Genomic DNA, 21,588 nt, shown 5'->3' with positions numbered 1-21,588 from the left:
GTAACTTGTCCGAGGTCACACAGCTAATAAATGGTGGAGATGTTCTACTTGAGTCTGACTTGTTCTCAAATCTTTTTTTTTTTCTACACCACACTGCTTTCTCTTGAACTTAATCATTATTAACTGTTTATGCATTAAGAGAATAAAACCCATAAAAAATTAAAGGTTTTAAAGAGAGCTTTTAAAGAGGGCTTTCAATCATTCAAAGATTATTTCAAAGACTGTATCACGTTTCTGGTGATAAAGCAAAGAAGACAGAATGAAGTGCAATTGGTCCCTAGTTTTTGGTGTAATTTGGGGGAAGTGAGAGGACTGTACCTTGTCATGCACATTGCTTGTCCTGCCCATCAGCTGACCTGCATCTTGTTGCTGCTGAGGTAGGTTCCATCTGTTTAAGGCTGTGTTGAGCCAGGTGCTAAGAGCAGTACTGATTGTATTATGTTGAGGCTGCCCATATGCCTCCACACAAACTGTAGTTCAAGAGCTGTAAAACTGTTTGCATTCTAAATCCATCAGATGGCTTTGAACAAAACCAGTGCCAATAAGGCTATTTGAATGCTTTATATTTGGCAAAAGAGTGGAGAAATTATGGCCACCAACCAAATTATTCGGAAATATTGTATTTTCAGAATAGCTATATTTTCCAGGGAGAGGTGCAAGTGAAGAAACCCCATAAAATACTGGAGATGGCCCAGGTCACCTTTTGTTCTTGGAAAACTCCAGCTGCAAAAACAGAGAATAAAATCTAAAGTAACTGACATCTGCTTTGAGACTGGAGGATCCTGTGTCACCTTAGCTCTGGGCTTGTAACCCAGATGGACTTGTTTCAGGCTGGCAAACATCTACTCTGTGCTATCCACACTACACAAACGTTTGTTCTTGGAACTAGATAATGATTTAAAAATGAGCAGTGAATTAGAAGCATGAAGTGAGTGTGGGACATGTCCCAGTAACTTTAGAACTCCGCCTGTATGGGGGGGGGGGCAGTTTTCAGGTGGATCAAGGTAGGGGAAGCGCTGTTTCTTAGTCAGTCCCGGCGATTCTCGCAACCGAAGGGGACTCTGTTGGCTCAGAGCGTGTAAGCTTGTCTCAGAGCGAAGACATATCTCACTGTGGTCTCTTTCTTGTGCATTGGCCAGCCTTGCTTTCAACTAAAATGATAACCTCGAGGACCTCCAAGTTTCGGAGCTCGCAGAGGGGACTGGCCGCCCTAGGGCGGGGCCTGATCGGGCGCCCTCCTCACGTGCTCCAGTCCCCCCGTCCTTCCCTCTAGCTCTCTTCCTGACGTTAGCAAAGACTGAGTGAGAGAGGAGCCCCAAGGGCTCATTTACTTGGAGGCCCCACCCCTCTATTCAGAGTCACTCAATCCGGAGAACTCAGAGTCGTCCTCAAGAGTAAAGTTCTTTGAGTTATTTATATATATATATTACAAAAGGGCAAACTCATCCTAAATGTCAGTCCGATATCCACGGAGGCGAGAGACAGCAGGTAATTAGAAGCAATTAGTCGTCCCCCTGCCGGGAAGCCAGGCAATTACCTTTTTCTCTCTTCCCCTTCCGTCCTTCCTTCTCCCGTGGAAGCGATGGAAGTGTTTTGCTCCCCAAGCAGCAGCGTGCGCCGAGCTGGCACGGGAATGAGGGATGCACCGAGCGGGATTCGGTCTCCCCCTCCCGCCGCCGCGGTAGCCGCGGGCAGAGCAGTGCATTGTGGAGGCCGAGCGCGCCGCGGCGGCTGGAGCGGCGGCCCCGGGATCGCGCGCCGGGGAGCTGTCCGCGGTGCTGACCAGCCCGGCGCACGCCCGCCCGCGCGCCCCTCTGCCAAGGACCCCAGGTCCTGGCCTTCCTCCCACCCTTCCGTCTGCGGGTCTCTCCTCCTCGCCTAGGGGCGGAGCGGCTGGAGGAAATCATGGTGTTCGCTCCAGGTATCCCAGCACCTTGCTTTTTCACCAGGTGCCCAGGCGGGGAGCGGGGAAGAGAAGGGAGAGCATGTAGGGAGAAAAGGCCTTTACCTTGCCTCCCATCCGCGCGTTTGGGAGTTACTGTCTGTAAGCTAGGGGCGGGAGAGTGCCTCTGTGCGGAGTCGGCCCCCCTCCCCCCAGTCCCGTCCCATCTGTCCTCCAACCATCCCCAGCAGCAGTCCCGTCGCTGCTCTAGCCGCCTGGTCCCTCCACACCCTACCCGAGCTCAGGCACCTTGAGAACTGGGACCTTTGCCAGACACACAGGCGCCTACGTGGGCTGGAGAGTGGAGAGATCCGGCCAGGAGTCGTGGGCTTCAGGATACTTCGGTGGGGATCTTCTTCCCTGCCACTTCCGCCTCTGAAAAAGTGGCAGAGTGACCCGGTCCCTCCCGATGTCCTGAGGAAAGAAGTGGGGAAGCCCACGGGACTGGGACGAAGGGCAGAAGAGTGTTACTCCTCAAGGAATTAGACCTGAAACTCTGGCTGGAGGCTGCAGCGCGGAGGCTGCTACTGCGGCGCCGGCGCCGCTGGCTGTTGCAGTGTCTTTTTGGAGCTGGCGGTGAAGGACTTTGGTCCCTTTGCTGCTATCTCTGGCTACAGCTTGGCGAAGAGTCAGATTTACCTGTGGTTGCTTGGCTTACTGGTGTGTGTGTGTGTGTGTGTGTGTGTGTGTGTGTGTGTGTGTATTTGAGTGATGGGTGTGTAAGTTGAGCAGCGGTGGGGGAAAGCATGGTCACTGTTAACCTACGAAGCTGTTTCTAGGGGGTAAATACAAGGTCTTTCTCTCAAGTTCCAGGCTCTGCTTTCATAAAAGACTGCTGTGGAGGAAAAGGGGGAGTATGGAAAAGAGTAGAGGGGATGAAAACTTAAGTTTGTTATGGTTCTTTCCCTTGAAAGGTTCTTTTGCGTTTGCTATAGCCATTGGACCTCAGATAGCTGGGGAGGAAAAGTGTAATGCAATTTTAAAAGGGAAGAATTGAGTCTGGGTTTCAAAACAATTCACATAGCAAGACTTAACATCCCCCGGGATGTCAGCTGAGGCAGGAGTGAGTTTCTGTCAGTTCTAACACTCACCACAAGGCAGTGACTCAGAGGATGACTTAGAGGAAAGTCCAGAGGCCCTTCTGTTGACCATCCCAAATAATTCAAGGCAAGGGGAAGTCCTTTTGTACAGTGAAGGACATTCAATCAACACAGGATCTATGAAGTTGAAAAACAACAGTTCTTTGTTACATTTATAAACTGCTTACTTACCTCTTTATAAAGCACTTTTATGCCATTATTTCATTTGATCTTCAAATTATCCTCTGAGGTAAGCAATATCATTTCCCTTTTACTAGCCCCAGGAGGCTAATTTCAGGTAGTCTTGCCAGCCTCAGCTGGAGTTTTCTGAATCCTCTGAATCTCTTTTTGCCTATACCTCGGAACCTATCTGCTTGACAAAATGCCTTTTCAGTTTCCGGGATAGCTGCTTTTTGGTCCAGGCTCAGATGTATCCAAAGGGAATTGTCCTTCACTTCTGAGGTGAGGATGGGCTAGTGTTGTCCCCAGTTAGTGTTGTTGGGTGAAATCAACTAGGCATTTTCTAAAGGCATGATTGTGAGTGAAAGACTGTGTAATGAGCAGTGAGTAATTCCTGGAGTGGATTGAGCTGACTTAAGCAGACTACTGCTTGGACCGGGCATTAGTTTTCCATTTTTCTTCTAAGTTTTGTGTTAGTTTTTCATTCCCTGAAAGGAAAGTAGAAGTTATTCATAACTGTCAGAGAAGGCATAAATTGTCCTGGATAGGATACGTTACGGAAACCTGTGGGGAAACACTTTTTGGGTCATTTCTTCAATTTTGACTTTCTCTTAAAAATTATAAGCATTTTGGGGCAATAAGAATAGAGTGCTTAAAGTATTGTGTCAGCTTACCTTTTCATTTACAGATCACATGTCTTCCAACACATATAGTGATATTATTCTATTTTTTAAAGATTTTATTTATTTATTCATGAGACACATACACACACACACACACACACAGAGAGAGAGAGAGAGAGAGAGAGAGAGAGAGAAGCAGGCTCCCTGCAGGGAACCCTACATGGGACTTGATCCCAGGTCTCCAGGGTCACACCCTGGGCTGAAGGTGGCGCTAAACCGCTGAGCCACCCGGGCTGCCCATTTTGATATTATTCTAAAAGAATACTGAAACAATCAATCGTTTTTGAACTCAGCCAGATTTTCATCATTACTGTCTCATTTCTAGGACTATTGCTTTTCTAAATCTCTATAATCAGAGATACAGATGTTTTGTACTAGTCAAGGCAAATATTCCGCCGCCCCCCCCATTTTCTCTAAGCCCACCCAGGAAGGGAGAGAACAGAGGCATGTGCTATCATTATTCCAAAATTAGTAAAGTAAAGTAATAATCCCAAATGAGTATAATAATAAATTAACATCGAGCTGTTCATAAAATTGGGTCAGTGGGTACTGTGCCCTTCTAAACCCATTGTAGCTCTTTGGATTTTAGCAAAGGGAAGCAAGAACCCTGAGCTTTACTTCTGGCTTTGCCTCTGCGATTGACCTGCCTTGAATGATTCTACTGCTCTTTGGTTACCTTAAAGGCAAAGGTGAAAAGTGACAGAGATTCAGGAAGCAAATTTCAGCCCAGAAGTACAATGTAATGAGGGAGAAATGATTGGGAATCTATATGACTGTAGTTAGGATTCACTCTTATTGCATGGTATAAAACAACCTTGCATTCTCTTATTTCAATTAGTCTACAGAATATAAGGAATATGGCTCAAGTTGGGCAGGGTTTTTGAGTGGTTTCTCAGCTTACATAGGGCAGACAACTCAATTCTGTACTTTTCCTCCTTCTTATGCCATTCATAGACTTTGTAATTTAGGAGGATTTTAATTTTGTGCATTTTAATATTTAAACTCCTTAATAGTAAGGGACTATGACTCCTAATTACTTAAGGATTCAGTTATCTAAAACCTATCATGCATTTCTTCTTCCCTCTAAAGGAATGATGTAAAATTAATAACAGTTAAATGAGGAATAAAGTATAAATATATTAATTCCTCTGTAAGTACCATCTATCCCTACATATAGGTTAAACCAAGCTGAGGCACATGGCTGAGGTGAAAAACAAGCTGAGGCCCCTTGCTTTTCTTAAATCTCTTATCTATTCCTCCTCCTTCATTTCCCCAAAACTGAAGATGGAATCTTTGTAGAGCAATGTGAGAAGATTAAGAAGCATATCAATGGTGCCAAAGGAAAGAGGATAAAACAACAGATATGGAAAAATTTTTTGGCTCTGGTGCATAATACTTAACTGACCCAGGTTACTTAGTCTGTGGCTCTGAAAAAGCTTCCTTTTGAGAGGAAAAAAAGTTTTGGGATATCTGGATTTTATATGTGGTACTTCTGTTTTTGTGGAGGAAAATCAAGGCATTTTTACCAATTTTTGGACAAAGTCAAAGTAGAAGAAAGGAAGAAAACCACTGGGCACTGGTGTTGAAAGTGAAAAAGTATAGAAGAAAATTTCAGGATATTTCTTGGCCTGTTCCAGGATGAGAAAGGGTATGTTCACAGATTCAAGTGTTTTTTCAGTGCCCTGGTTTCATCCAAAGAATTCCAGAGTCTGAACAATCAGATTAGCAACTCCTCCCTTGAGGAAGAGCTAATAAAAAATAGACTGTGAGGTATAAAGTGAGAACAGAAGTTTCCTTATCCCCGGGCCATTCCACATATCCTCGAATGACTGGTATATACTTCAAGAATTAATGTACTTCTTTTTGTGGATGGATCTAAGATATACTTGACTTGTTTGAATTGCCTTCAAGTAAGATGTATTGTCAAGAAAAAGATCTTTTTTCTCTTGTACATGAATTAGACAAGATATGATAACAAGGATTTCAAGGTGAGATAAAAATGGTATAATTGCAAGCAATTCAATAGCCAGCTTCTTGACTTCTAAGATTACTTTGAATAACATTTAGCAACAATAGCTCTAAGAGAGTCATAAAAATATCTAAGAAAATATTTAGTGCAAGGTAGTTATAGCTTTTGCTTATTTATGTAAACCTCTTAACCAGTTCTTGAGAGATAAATGAATAAATAAATTATATGACAGACTGTCTTAACTCTGAGGTTTGCCATCTGCAAACTGGGCAGCTATTTATTAGCATAAATATTTCTTTTACTTTTATTACTTTGTAATTTTAAAAAACTTACATACAGTTAAATGGACAGGTTGGCTTTCCGATATGTTGTGAATTATAGGTTAAGGTTTTTTTTTTCATGTGAATGTTCAATTATTCTAATACCATCTGTTGGCAAGACAATATTTCTCTGTTGAATTAGCTTTGTAACTTATTAAAAGTTAACTGGCTATATTACTGTAGGTCTATTTCTGGACTCTATTCTATTTCATTCATCTATATATCTGTCCTTTCACTAATATCAGCCCATCTTGCTTACTATAGCTTTATAGTAAGTCTTGAAATTAAGTAGTGGAATCCTTCAATTTTGTTTTTCTCTTTCAAAATTATTTTAGCTGTAATTGACTTTCCATATAAATTTTAGAATCAGTGGCGTGTGGGTGGCAAAGTCAGTTAAGCATCTGCCTTTGCCTCAAGTCATGATCCCAGGATCCTAGTATCAACCTGAAGCATTGTGTGTGTGTGGAGTCGAGTCCTTGCTCAGTGAGGAGTCTGCTTCTCCCTTTGCCCCTCACCCTGTTTGTGCTTGCACACGCATGCTCTCTCTCTTTCTCAAATAAACAAGCAAACAAACAAAATCTTTTACAAAAAATTTTTAAAAGTTTGAATCAGCTTGCCTGTATCTACATAAAATGAAATAGATCATAATAGATTTTTATCTATTTCAAATCTATCATAAAATGATCAGTTTGTGGAGAATTAATATCTTAAATATGTTGAGTCTCCAGTCCATGAACATGATTGGTCTCTTCATTTATTTAGCTTTTCCTTGATTTCTCTTTTTATTTTATTTTATTTTATTTTTTTCCCTTGATTTCTCTTATCAGTATTTTGTAGGTTTTAGCACAGAGATCGTATGTATGTTTTGATAGGTTTATACCTAAATATATTTTTGAGAAAAGATGCTCTGTCATTAAAAAATTTCAATTTCTGAAAGTTCATTACTATATAGAAATATAGTTGGGTATCTTATGTTGACCTTGTTTCCTGTGAATCTTGCTTACCTCTCTTATTAGTTGTAGGAGTTATATTGTAGATTTCTTAGGAGGTTTTTTTTTTTAAAAGATTTATTTATTTATTTATTTATTTATTTATTTATTTATTTATTTGACAGAGAGATAGAGAGTGCGAGAGCACAAGCAGGAGGAGCTGCAGAGGGAGAGGGGGAGGGAGAAGAGTCCTCCTGCCAAACAGGGAGCCGAATGGGGGGCTCCATCCCAGGACCTTGGGATCATGACCTGAGCCTAGGGCAGATGCTTAACCAACTAAACCACCTCTTAGGAGTTTTTATTTAGGCAATCATGTTGTCCGTAAATAAGGACCATTTCATTTCTTTTCCAGTTTTATGCCTTTTTGCATTGGGTAAAACACTAGCATATTATTAAATAAAAGAATTTAGAGTGGACATTCCTTTTGTTTTATTTTTAAGATTTTATTTATTTATTTATTTATTTATTTATTTATTTATTTATTTATTCATGAGAGAGAGAGAGAGAGAGAGAGAGAGAGAGAGAGAGAGAGAGGCAGAGACACAGGCAGAGGGAGAAACAGGCTCCATGCAGGGAGCCTGATGTGGGACTCGATCCCTTGTCTCCAGGATCACACCCCAGGCTGAAGGCAGCACTAAACTGCTAAGCTACCGGGGTTGCCCTAAAGTGGACATGACTTATTATTATTCTTGACTTATATTTATTGACTTATTATTATTTTTTAAAGACTTTATTTATTTATTCATAGAGACACACACACAGAGAGAGAGAGGCAGAGACACAGGCGGGAAAACATGTAATCTTTTACCATTAGGTTTGTTGTTAGCCATAGAACTTTTCATAGATGCTCTTTATTAGATTGAGGAAATTCCTTTTTATTCCAAGTTTGCTGTGAATTTTTATCATCAAAAGACATTGAATATCATCAAATTTTTTTTCTGCTTCTAATGATATGATAATGTTGGTTTTCTTTTTTTGAGTGTTAATATGATGGGTTACAATGATTTTCAAATGTTGAACAAGCCTTACATTTCTGAATAACACTCATTTGGTTTTGATGTATTATTCTTTTCATGTGCTGAAGGATTCAATTTGTTAATATTTTTTGAAGGATTTTTTTGTTCAGTGTTCATGAGATATATTGGTCTGTAGTTTGCTTTTCACACACTGTTTTTTTTAAGATTTTATTTATTTATTCATGAGAGACAGACAGAGAGAGAGAGAGAGGCAGAGACACAGGTGGAGGGAGAAGCAGGCTCCATTCAGGGAGCCTGACGTGGGACTCCATCCCCAGTCTCCAGGATCACACCCCGGGCTGCAGGCAACACCAAACCGCTGTGCCACCGGGGTTGCCCCTTTATCTGGTTTTGATATTAGTGTAATGCTGTCCTTATAAATATTCTAAATATTTCTGCTGATGATTTTTTTTCAAAGAGATGATGTAGCCTGGTATAATTTCTTCCTTAAATGAATCATCACTCACTGAGGAGGGAGACCATGTGCGCCTAGAATTTTCTTTGTGGGAAACTCTTTAAACATGGATTCAATATCTTTAATAGATGCAAGACTATTCTGTTAGTTTTGAGTTAGTTTTGGTAGTTTTTATAGTAATTGGTCCATTTTATCTAATTTACTGGTTTTATGTAAACAAACTTGTAATACTCTCTTATTAACTGTTCAGTATGTGTAGGATTTATAGTGATGGCTTCCTTTCATTCCTGATACTGGTAATTTGTGGCTTCTTTATTTATTTATTTTTGTCAGTTTGGCTGCAAGTTTGTTCATTTTTTAAAATTTTTTCAAAGAAACATCTTTTTGGTTTCATTGATATTCTGTATTGTTTTTCCTGTTTTCAATGTCATTGATTTCTGCTCTTTATTATTTCCTCCCTTCTACTGGCTTTAACCTTATTTTGCCCTTCTTTTTGTAGACTTAAAATTAAACTGAGATTGTTTTAGATTTTTCTTTCTTCTGATATAGACAGCACTATAAATTCCCATCTAAGTGTGTCTTTAGCATATTTTACAACTTTTAATATTGTATTTTTATTTTCATTCAGTACAAAATATTTTGTAATTTCTCTTGATACCTTCTCTTTTCCCCCATGGATTATTTAGAAATATGTTGCTTAGTTTCCAGTTACTTGGGAATCCCCTACATATCTTCCTGGTATTGATTTCTACTTTATTTCCATTATGGCCAGAAAATTATCTTTCTATGATTTTAATTCTGTTTAATTTGGGAAGGTATGTTTATGAGACAGAATATGGTCTATATTGGTATGTTTTATGTCCACTAAAAATGTTTATTTTGTTCTTTTTTGGGTGGAATGCCCTGTAAATGTAATTTTGATATGGTTGGTTGCTAGTATTGTTAATTTCCTCTATTTTAGCTCATATTCAGCCTACTTGGTCTATTGGTTATTAGGTAAGGAGTGCTGAAGCTCCCAGCAAAAAAATTGTGGATTTTCCCATTTTTTCCTTTTGATTTAACACTTTTTGCTTTATGTGTCTTGAAGCTCTCTTATTAGAGAGACAACAATCTAATAGACTATTATGTCTTTCTGAATTGACTCTTTTACATTAAGTAATGTCTTTATCTCTTGTAATTTTTCTTGCTCTACAGTCTATTTTGACTGATAATAACATAGCTACTGCAGCTTTCTTTTGATTAGTGTTTGTATGGCACTGTCAATCCTCATTATTCACAGACTCCATATTTGCAAATTTGCCTGCTCAGTAAAAACTATTTGTAAAATAGATCAATCAAAAGCAATACTTGCAGCATTTTCTCTATCATTCAAGGACATGTGCAGAATGGTAGAAAAATTGAGTTGCCTGGCATGCATGTTCTCAGCTAAGGTTGAACAAGCAACACTTAGCTTTCTTGTTTCAGCTCCCATACTGTAAACAAGTGTGATTTTTGTGGTCTTTTTGGTTTTTCACATATTTGTACTTTTTGTTGGTGATGTCACTGTTTAATGTGGCCCTCAAGTGTAGTGCTGAGGGGTTGCCTGATGTTTATAAGTAGAAGAAGATGGTGACATACTTTATGCAGGAAAATGGTAGATAAGCTCCATTCAGGCATGAGTTATAGTGCTGTTCACTGTGAGGTAAATTTTAATGAATCAACAACATATATTAAATATAGTTTCCTTAATCAGAAACACACAGAAAACAAGGTTATGTATTGATCAGTTGACCAAAATGTTACAACCAGAGGCTCATAGGAACCCAACCCTGTATTTCCCTTAGGAGCAATGGTTCCCTATTTGCTAATTCACTGAACATAACTTTTGCGAATAATGAGATTAGACTGTATACTGTTTCTATTGTTTCCCATCCTTTTGCTTTTAAATCACCATGATCATTGTATTCAATGTGGGTTTCTTGCAGACAGCATATTGTTGGGTCTTGCTTTTTTTTTTTTTTAAGATTTTATTTATTTATCCATGAGAGACACACAGAGAGAGGCAGAGAGAGACATAGGCAGTGGGAGAAGCAGGCTCCCCATGGAAAGCCCAATGCCGGACTCAATCCCAGGACCCTGGGTTCACGCCCTGAGTCAAAGGCAGATGCTCAACTGCCTGAGCAACTCAGGCATCCCTGGGTCTTACTTTTAAATCAAATACATAGTTTTAAAAGGTTTAATTAGCAACTGACTGCCTGTATATCTTTCTCCTATTATTACTGCTTTTTCTAATTTTCCATTATTGTTTAAAATTAAGTAATATTGGGAATCCCTGGATGGCTCAGTTGTTTGGTGCCTGCCTTCGGCCCAGGGCATGGTCCTGGAGTCCCAGGATAGAGTCCCACATCAGGCTCCCTGCATGGAGCCTGCTTCTCCCTCTGCCTGTGACTCTGCCTCTCTCTCTCTGTGTCTCTCATGAATAAAGAAATAAACTCTTTAAAAAAATTAAATTAAGTAATATTTTACCACTTGAAAATTTCTGTTAGAATTTTAAAATTTTAGTAAGCATAGATAGCCAAAAAGAAAATTTTTAAAATCACATTATCCAGAAGTAACCACCGTCAATATTTTATATATAACTTCTCAAACTCTTCAGACCTTGTCTCTATGAACATAGCTCTTTTTAAAACAAAAATGTTACCCTGACATGCATACTACTTTTTGACACAATTGTTTACACATGTACTGTTATCATCTTTTCGTGCTATTCAGTTGTCTTATATCTATCATTAAAAAAAAAAAAAGACATAGAGCAAATGGTGTCATTATCCTTGTTTTTACAGATGATAAAAGTAAGGCTCAGAATGCCTGACCAATTTTAGGTTACAGAACCAAGATTTAACATTGGATCCACTTATCTTCTATATACAACATAGTTTTTTAAAAACATAGCAAGCAACACGTAATTTGCACACTAGGATTAGAGACAAAGAAGAAGAGATAAAACTGTTCTCCTGTGGAGAAAATCTTATGTATTTTGAAAACCCCTTCTTCCAAACTGGACTTTAAAAAGTGTTCTCTCAACCACACAGAAATGGGCTTTGTCCTTTCACACTTCCTGGATTCTTCATCATTACTGATAGAGTGAAAGGATGGATAGACAAGATTGCCAAAAGTTGACCAGGAGACAAAAAAGAGCCAACAAATTTACAAAGTGCTTGATAATTCTCAATGCATTTATATTAACTCGGTGCCATATGCAAGGTAATCTTTGAGCTTAAATAAAAGGCCTGGGACTAAGTATAGTCTTTTTCTTCGCTGTACAACTGATGAGAATATTTCAGTTATTCCAGAGCAATTAAAATATGAGACAAAGTTGGTTGCTGCAGAAACATGGATTTAAGGACAGATAGGCCTGGGTTTAAAGAGCCATGTCTACACTTAGTGCAATTGGGAGAGCCATCCAATCTTGATTTGCTGGATTGTAAAATGAATTCATAGTATCTATTTTCCTAAGTGTTAATGAAGATAAAGATGAAGAGTCTGGCCCACAGTAGGCTAAATGGTAAGCTATTATTGATGTTATTGTTTTGAAAGGGAATGAATTATAATGTGTTTTTATGTACATATGCATGATTTTGATTTCAGAATTGGACCATCAGTCTTGGAAAGTTATACAGTTGATTTTCTTGTTTTGGAAGAAGACTAACTTACTGGTTCAATATGTTACCTGAGTAGAGGTTATTAAATGTTAAAGCCAAATGCTATAACAAGCTGAATTGATGATAAAGCAGATGTCTGAATGTGTCCTGGGATGAATAAGTTATGAATCATGAAAAGTTGCCGTTTAAAGGCTAGCAGCTGCATGCTTGAAAGCAGATGGCCATCTTGCTGATCTGAATAATCCTGATATTGTCTAAATTTAAAAGCTGGATGATGATTTTCTAGGGGGGGTATAAAGCATTATATTTTAATATTTAACTATTTAATTAGGGTAGATTTGTATTTTGGATATGAAATTTTGTTTCACATTCTCTTTACCTTTTGTGTGTGTGTATGTATGAGTGTGTGTGGTCTTATGTCATGGCCATACCAGCATTCTTAGATACTATTCTTTGAATATTATCTTTGGTCCTACATGAATCTTTTTAGTAAGAAAGCTTTTTCTTTCTTCTTATAAAGATACTTTGTTGGTGAGACAGCCACACAATCACTAACCAGAGATAGGTAGAGGCATTGGAGTTTTCCTTCAAAAGTTTGTTTTGACTTGTAATATGACTTTGAATTAGTTAAACTGCTTCCTGTGCCTCTTTCCCAATCGTTGTCTAAAAGTCTTCCTCAACATCTTAGAGATTTAGCATCTTGGTTCTCAGTACATACATTTACTGGGCAGAGGGGATAAATGTAAGAAAAGGCAGGGGAACTACATTTGTAGAAGATGCATGGCATGCTGCATGTATCACATGCACTTTTCTTAGTGCAAGGAACAACTTTATAAAGTACATGCCAAATTGTTTTTCTTCAACTTGTAGCTAAAATACCGTTTCATGTTTCAAACAGTGACAGATGATCTATTTGCTGAAACTAGTAGGCAAAAACGCAATTTTTCCATTTCTTTAACTTTTTTTTCTTTAAAATGAGAGAAATAGTGTTTATGGTACTCAAGAAATACACTCAAATTAGTAATATTATATCTCTGTTCTGGACACCTCACATAAGCCATGTATGATGGGTCTGTTTGGTATTTAGACAGGGGGCCTCCATGAAATCCACATCTTGTGTTGTCTGGAAGAAGTTGTTAATTTTTTCTTCATGGAATTTATTTCTAACATTCTTGTGTACTTATTTCTGCCTCTCCATTTTAATTTTACATTTTTTGTGGGAATGAAAAATGAAATCATATGTTTATTGCAGCACCATAAATGAGATTTTGATCACCCCTGACCAGGAAATTTAGAATGAAATTCCCTATAGATTTAATTGCAATCTGACTCATGCTATAGAATAGATTATTTCACCACATCATTAGGCCATGCTGTACGAGTCAATAAATAATAGTTGTTTTGCTCTAAAAATAACTTATGTTAAGAAGGACAAACTTTATAGCTTCGTTTTTCTTGCCATTCTTTCTTGCGTCTATAGGGCAATACTAGTTGGGTGGTGCTAGTATTCATTAGACTGGAACTAACTAAAAAGAATAAATATGACCCTCCTCTACCCAAAACCTTGGACCGCAGCAGATACCTTGGTAAAGGTCGTGTGCAGATTGGCCTGGGAAGGAGATGATATCTGCCTTTCTGGAGGCAGAGCTGGGGATATCATAAATATTCACTAATGGGGAGGCGGTGTAAATGCTTTAGATATTTTCAATCATTTATTCAACAGACATTCACTGACTCTCTTCTCTGAGCCAGGTGCCCTGCTATGTAGTGATCACTAGGATTTTAACATACAAAGGTACACCAAAGGATCAGGGTCCCTTAACTGAAGAGTAGAGAGTGGAAGGGGATGAAGAGGAAGAATGGGTCAGTTCTGTACGGAAGAAAGTGACTGTCTTGTCTGGGTCTGATTCCTCCTGGGGAGCCTGCCCTGGGAATGGATAAAGCCTTACTCCAAAAGAGAAACCCTCCTGTTTGGACCATTCTGTAGTGCCACTGGGCCATGCATGAGAACCCTGTTTGTGAGTGCAGGAACATGAGACCGGGAGACATGACTACCAAAGTAGAAAGAGAGGGTCTCTTTTGTCTTGATATTTTAGGTCCAAATATGCACTTTATAAAGAAATGGTCTCTATTGCCCTGAAGTGACAATAAGGATTCTCTCAAGGCAGGAGCATATTAGAGATCTGAAAGTAGACCTCTAAGAGAAGCAGATGTATTGATCTAGGCCTGACTCTGACCCCCCAAATTTATCTTTACTTGAGGTCATCTCCCTTAAATGACCACTGCCATCACCAGGATGGGATGAAAGTGTGCTGTGCTCCCTTTAAAGCATTGCCTCAAGCACGGGTACACATGTATTTTCCTGTTTTCTAGGCATAGCTAAGGTGGACTTTTATTAAACACTAAGGGAAAATCCAAAGGAAATTAGCATGCAAACATATTAAAAGGATCAGGATTTTGATCTGGTCATAGGTATTTTACTTCTAGGTCCCTATTCCTGCCCATCCCATTACTGTCTGTGCTGTAGCTCAGGGATTCTCAATGCTGGCTACACATTAACATTACCAATATTGGTAATGTTACCAATATTAACCAATGTTACCAATATTAACCAATGTTAATACCAATATTACCAGAGCAATATATTGTTGCTCTGGGTCCTACTCAGGCTGGTAAAATAAAAATCTCAGGTGGTGTGCCCTAAGCATAAGTGATTGTTAGAAGCTCTCCTGATGGTTGATTGTGTGTTTGGGCTGAAAATCACTGATCTAACTTCAAAGGGCAAGCACAACAGGTGGGCAGCTTGCCCAATTCCTTACACTCCTGTTCCTTATGTATCTTCTCTACTCAAAACAGGGCACATACAAGCGCTTTGTACATGTTGGATAAATGAATCAATGAATGAACAAATGGCCATCTTTCTTTTCACCTCATAGTCATCCCATTAACATCCCATTAAATTAAAAACCAAGAGAAGATTCTAGCTCTTCTGCTCACTTGGGGCCTTCCCATCCAAGTCTTGCTCTGGTTTGAGGAAGAGACCTCTTCTGGTAATTGACAGCATTGTAGAATTGTCAGTGATTAAAGTCTGGTGGTGGTCTTGTTCCACTTGTTCACAGTGAGATCTCAATCACTCAAAGGTCATAGCAGTCGTACAACCAGGATTACACACATCAATTAGCAGGAGGGTCTATATATCCACACAGAGGGTCTGTATATCCACAAGCAGATGAGTCCTACTGTAGTTAGGCTAGGAGTCAAAGTTGAGTTAGCACAGTATTCCCAGTATAGGGCAGAAGGCAGACACACAAGGCAGGTCATGACCCTAGAGGGACATTGACCAGGGATTTGCACTGAGGGCCTTGGGGGTGATATCCCTCTTGCCTGGTGGTTTGTCTACAGGCATGACTCTGAGAGATGATTGGAGTCACAGTTGAGGAAGGAATAGGGCAGAACCAATGACATGTATGCCAGGGATTGCTCAGTGTAGATTCTGTGTCCTTCCCAATGACATTCTAAGCAGTTTTTCATGTTCCTGCAATAATCTGGGTCAAATGGAAAAATGGGTATAGTTTTCTTGGGTCCTCATTTCAGAAGGGCACATTACTGCAAATTTCAAACACTGAAGAAAAGAATCAAAGCACGTATATAATCAAATAATTTTCCTTTAGGCTTAAGGTGTATTTTTGTTATATAATTTAGCTTAGAATCAATTTATATATGGTAAAATAAGAATAGCTTATTTATTATTTATAGAGTATTACTTACAATGCATGAGTCTGGAAATACATTTTTAATGCTATTTAATATGCTAAGGGTCTTTTTTTTAAATTTTATGATTGTCACAGAGAGAGAGAGAGAGAGAGAGAGAGAGAGAGGCAGAGACACAGGCAGAGGGAGAAGCAGGCTCCACGCACCGGGAGCCCGACGTGGGATTCGATCCCGGGTCTCCGGGATGGCGCCCTGGGCCAAAGGCAGGCGCCAAACCGCTGCGCCACCCAGGGATCCCTATGCTAAGTGTCTTACTTTGTTTTGGAAATCCTGGGATTGAATTGCTTAAATGTTTTGTTATACTATCATAAAAGACAATTATATATTTTTAATCTTTAAAATGATTTGCCTTCAAATATTTTAGGAAAATATAATTCAAAGTTAGCATATAAAGTATACAGGCCACAAGGCATTGGAAAACATTACTTGGCTTGGAATCAGAAATTTGACTTTAATACCAACCAGGATTCTCTACATACCTTCTATATGATTTGGAGAAAGTTACTTAGTCTTTCTGAACTTCAGTTTACTTAATTATAGAATAGTAATAATAATGATCTTTCTTATGATAATGATTCATAGAGAAATTACTACAAAATATGCTTAATAGATTATAAATCACATGAAATTTGAGTTCTAATCTGTATTTAAAATTTTTAACCTGAATGAGATATTCACCTTGCCTAAATCTAAAAGAAAAAAGTCCCATGATATCCTTAAGCGTTTTCCACCTTTTTATGAGCTCTCTGCTGCCTCTGAACTAACTGAGATCCCAACTGCATTTGGTGCTGGCCTTTGGGAACTGCTGTGTTTTGTAGCCTTGCTGAGATCAGCATACCCTGCCTGAGGCCACAGCTAGTCTCTGCGTAGAACTAGATAAATTCCGGGAAGTATGTGAAAACTTTCCAAGGGGTATGTGCTTATGAGGAGAGTTTTAAGGAAGTCAGTTTCTGTGTCCTTATTTTATTTATATAATATCTACACCAAGATTGGGGCTTGAACTCATGACTCCAAGATCAAGAGCTGCATGCTCTTCCAACTGAGCCAGCCAGGTGCCCCTCTATGTCATTATTTTTATTTTTATTGTTTTTAAAGATTTATTTATTTATTCATGAGACACACACACACGGAGAGAGAGAGAGAGAGAGAGAGAGAGAGAGAGAGAGAGAGAGAGGCAGAGACACAGGCAGAGGGAGAAGCAGGCTCCATGCATGTGGGACTTGATCCTGGATCCTGGGATCACGACCTGAGCCAAAGGCAGCCACTCAACTGCTGAGCCACCAGGTGTCCCTATGTCATTATTTTAAATCTATGTTCTCAAAGTTGATTTGCTTGAGAAACCACCAATGGTGTGCAGTTTCCATTGCCCAGCTACCAAAGTGCATAACTGCCCTTTTCTCCTTGTACAAAAGAAAGAGTTATGTCTCCCTCCCCTAATCCTACAATGTCCCCAAATGAAAAAACCCCAGGAGGCATCAAATAGGAAAAGATCTTAAGTTTTAGCCTCTGATCCAGCACTTGGCTCCTATAGCCTACAGAATTTAAAGCACTAGGTTTCATAGCATTCATAGCAGTAGGTTGGCATTCTGTCTCCAAAAAGCATCTGAGGCCTGCACACAAGGCCAGCTGTCTCCTTTTCAGTAGAATATTCCCATGGGGGGGGGGGGGCTGCTCTGTGTTTTATAATGTCATGCTCATTACACTAAAGATAACCACTTTCTGCTCTTTGAGGGGCTGTTTACTCTGCAATGGTGGTCAGGCCTCTCAGTGCCTTATCTCATCAGGCAGCTTTGCTTACTGCTCTTTGCTGTCAGTTTACTGATGAGGCCAGACAGGGTCTCCAAGGTGGACCTTGACTGCTTCTAGATGTACTACATGACCTCAGTGTTTCTGTAGGCAGGACTCCCTTGAAAAGGAATCCTCAGAGCACTGCTTCTCCTCTGGGGATAGACATTGGGAGAGGTAGCCCTCAAGAGTTTGGACCTCCTTATGGTATGGTTCCCAGGGTTATCTTAGCCAGCGTGGACCATCTTCAACACCAGAGTCCACAGCACTATTGCAACTTCCTTGTAAGTCTAGTTTAAAAAAAAGTTTGTGGGAGAAAAGTTGCCTTAAGTGGTCTGGAGATCAAGGGCAAGGAGCAAAAAAGCAGGCATGGAGTAAATGCATTAGTGAGGGGAAGCTCTGGGCAAGTGTTTGGAGCATATTTCTTGGATTTTGGTCTTCATCTACCAGGAGGAGTACTAGGAGTGGGTGAACAAAATATACCAGACAGCTGAGAAATAATCCTGCAGCCCTCTTTTCTGGTTGTAATGTCATTTCTAGATCTCTAACCATGCACGGCAGATGGTAGAGGAGGGCTCATGCCAAGGAAGGCCCAGGTGGGACAGGTGCCTGCCGCTTACCACTACTGTGGTCAAGTGTTTAGTGATCACCAACCCAACTATGCTTCTGTTCTCTTAGAGCTCAGGATTGTTCTTTGAACCTAATCTCTGAATTCCTCAGTGTAGAACAGAGTTTGTGTCATATTAATTAATTATTTATTAGACAGGCATTGTGTGCCAGACCTGGACTAGAGCTAAACAGACATGACCCCTACCCTCAGGGGACCTAGCATGTTTGGGCAGAGTCTACACATGCCTGTAGTCTGGACCAGGTTTTCTCCTCCAAAGGAAAGCACCTAATTTTATTCCAAGTACAATATAACAAAAGTCAATCCATCATTTTTTGGCTCACGGTAGAGTTGCCAGCTGCTTTTGTTGGGCTTTCATGTCACTGATGGCTGTTCTTTTCGGACATGGGGAAAATGTCAGTATCTTGAATCAATGATTTGGAAAACAAAATATATACAGGAATTGGGAAAGCTACAAAATGTAATACAACACACACACAATACCAACTACAATGCCCCATGAGCTGATATTTAATTTTTGTTTTGTTTATTTCTAAAAAAGACTTTTAGCAATTGCATTTATCAAGGAAATTCACATGAATTATGCAGCAGTGTTGTGGTCAGTGAAAGCAAGTTCTCTCTTGGGAAGGGATTTGAGCATTTCACAGTTAGTAGTAACTAGGATGGTTTATTACATTTTTTATTTTGCACATTACAATATCTACTTGCAGTATTTTAATGATTAAATACTTTTTAACCAGTTGTGAAATAAAACATTTTTCATGAATCCTAACTCAGACAATGTTTAAATACAACTTTTCACCAAATCATTTATCTGGCTTCACAATATCTAGTTACACTGTAAACTTTATTTTTTTAAGATTTCATTTATTTATTTGACAGAGAGAGAGGGAGGGAGAGCATAGCACAAGCATGGGAAACAGCAGGCAGAGGGAGAGGGAGAAAGCAGGCTCCTCGTCAAGCAGAGAGCCATCTGTGGGGCTCAATCCCAGGAGACTGGAATCATGACCCAAGCCAAAGACAGATGCTCAAACCAACTGAGCCACTCAGGTGCCCTTTCACTGTAAACTTTAAAACAAAAGGTATATAATTTAGATACCATCTTCTTTTCTTCCATCATAGCTATTTTCTTCTTTGGAAGGACCCTGATCTTCATAATCTTAATATTTCCCTCAGAGGGTTTTTTTTTTATAAATTAATTTTTATTGGTGTTCAATTTACCAACATACAAAATAACACCCAGTGCTCATCCCGTCAAGTGTACCCCTCAGTGCCCGTCACCCATTCACCCCCACCCCCCGCCCTCCTCCCCCTCCACCACCCCTAGTTCATTTCCCAGAGTTAGAAGTCTTTATGTTCTGTCTCCCTTTCTGATATTTCTCACACATTTCTTCTCCCTTCCCTTATATTCCCTTTCGCTATTATTCATATTCCCCAAATGAATGAGAACATACACTGTTTGTCCTTCTCTGGTTACTGTGGCCAAGTTCAAAAAGGGTGTTGCCTGAGTTCTCCTCTGGGATTTTGATGGAATCTTGTCTCACATTTAGATCTTTCATCCATTTTGAGTTTATCTTTGTGTATGGTGCATGAGAGTGGTCCAGTTTCATTCTTCTGCAGGTGGATGTCCAATGTTCCCAGCACCATTTATTGAAGAGACTGTCTTTCTTCTAGTGGATCGTCTTTCCTCCTTTATTGTATATTAGTTGAGCATAAAGTTCAGGGTCCACTTCTGGGTTCTCTGTTCTGTTCCATTGATCTATGTGTCTGTTTTTGTGCCAGTACCACACTGTCTTGATGAACACAGCTTTGTAGTACAACCTGAAATCTGGCATTGTGATGCCCCCAGATATGGTTTTCTTTTTTAAAATTCCCCTGGCTGTTTGGGGTCTTTTCTGATTCCACACAAATCTTAAAATAATTTGTTCTAAGTCTCTGAAGAAAGTCCATGGTATTTTGATAGGGATTGCATTGAACGTGTAAATTGCCCTGGGTAACATTGACATTTTCACAATATTAATTCTGCCAATCCATGAGCATGGAATATTTTTCCATCTCTTTGTGTCTTCCTCAATTTCTTTCAGAAGTGTTCTGGATTACACTTCAATGTCAGAAAGCCAATTCAGAAGCACCATTATACAGCTACTGGTGGCTCTAGAAAAAAGCATTAAGGCCTCACGAGACTTCATGACTGCAGAATTTAGATCCAATCAGGCAGAAATTAAAAATCAATTGAATGAGATGCAATCCAAACTAGAAGTCCTAACGACGAGGGTTAACGAGGTGGAAGAACGAGTGAGTGACATAGAAGACAAGTTAATGGCAAAGAGGGAAACTGAGGAAAAAAGAGATAAACAATTAAAGAACCATGAAGACAGATTAAGGGAAATGAACGACACTCTAAGGAAGAAAAACCTACGTTTAATTGGGGTTCCCGAGGGCGCCGAAAGGGACAGAGGGCCAGAATATGTATTTGAACAAATCCTAGCTGAAAACTTTCCCAATCTGGGAAGGGAAACAGGCATTCAGATCCAGGAAATAGAGAGATCCCCCCCTAAAATCAATAAAAACCGTTCAACACCTCGACATCTAATAGTGAAGCTTGCAAATTCCAAAGATAAAGAGAAGATCCTTAAAGCAGCAAGAGACAAGAAGTCCCTGACTTTCATGGGGAGGAATATTAGGGTAACAGCAGACCTCTCCACAGAGACCTGGCAGGCCAGAAAGGGCTGGCAGGATATATTCAGGGTCCTAAATGAGAAGAACATGCAACCAAGAATACTTTATCCAGCAAGGCTCTCATTCAAAATGGAAGGAGAGATAAAGAGCTTCCAAGACAGGCAGGAACTGAAAGAATATGTGACCTCCAAACAGCTCTGCAAGAAATTTTAAGGGGGACTCTCAAAACTCCCCTTTAAGAAGAAGTTCAAGTAACTCTGAACGTGAATGGGCTTAATGACCCCATCAAAAGGTGCAGAGTTTCAGACTGGATAAAAAAAACAGGACCCATCTATTTGCTGTCTACAAGAGACTCATTTTAGACAGAAGGACACCTACAACCTGAAAATAAAAGGTTGGAGAACCATTTACCATTCAAATGGTTCTCAAAATATACCCTAAAAACCTCAGAGGGGGTTTTATAGATATGGTACAAGTGAAGGGAGTCAGAC

The 21,588-nt window shown here is 39.7% G+C and overlaps 1 protein-coding gene across 1 annotated transcript in view; it reads left to right on the top strand.

The window, feature by feature from the left end:
* Window positions 1–1,389: 1,389 nt before the first annotated feature.
* The window catches only part of AKAIN1 (A-kinase anchor inhibitor 1), a 49,826-nt gene continuing 29,627 nt past the window's right edge, over window positions 1,390–21,588 (top strand). Inside the window, exon 1 of the mRNA XM_055324196.1 lies at window positions 1,390–1,488. Within this exon, the coding sequence (XP_055180171.1) occupies window positions 1,452–1,488 (37 nt within the window). The 5' untranslated portion in view covers window positions 1,390–1,451. The remainder of the gene's footprint in view (window positions 1,489–21,588) is intronic.

The sequence above is a fragment of the Nyctereutes procyonoides genome, unplaced genomic scaffold, assembly GCF_905146905.1.
Source record: "Nyctereutes procyonoides isolate TBG_1078 unplaced genomic scaffold, NYPRO_anot_genome, whole genome shotgun sequence".
Taxonomy (NCBI): Eukaryota; Metazoa; Chordata; class Mammalia; order Carnivora; family Canidae; genus Nyctereutes; species Nyctereutes procyonoides.
This window is presented reverse-complemented; position numbering and strand designations above follow the sequence as displayed.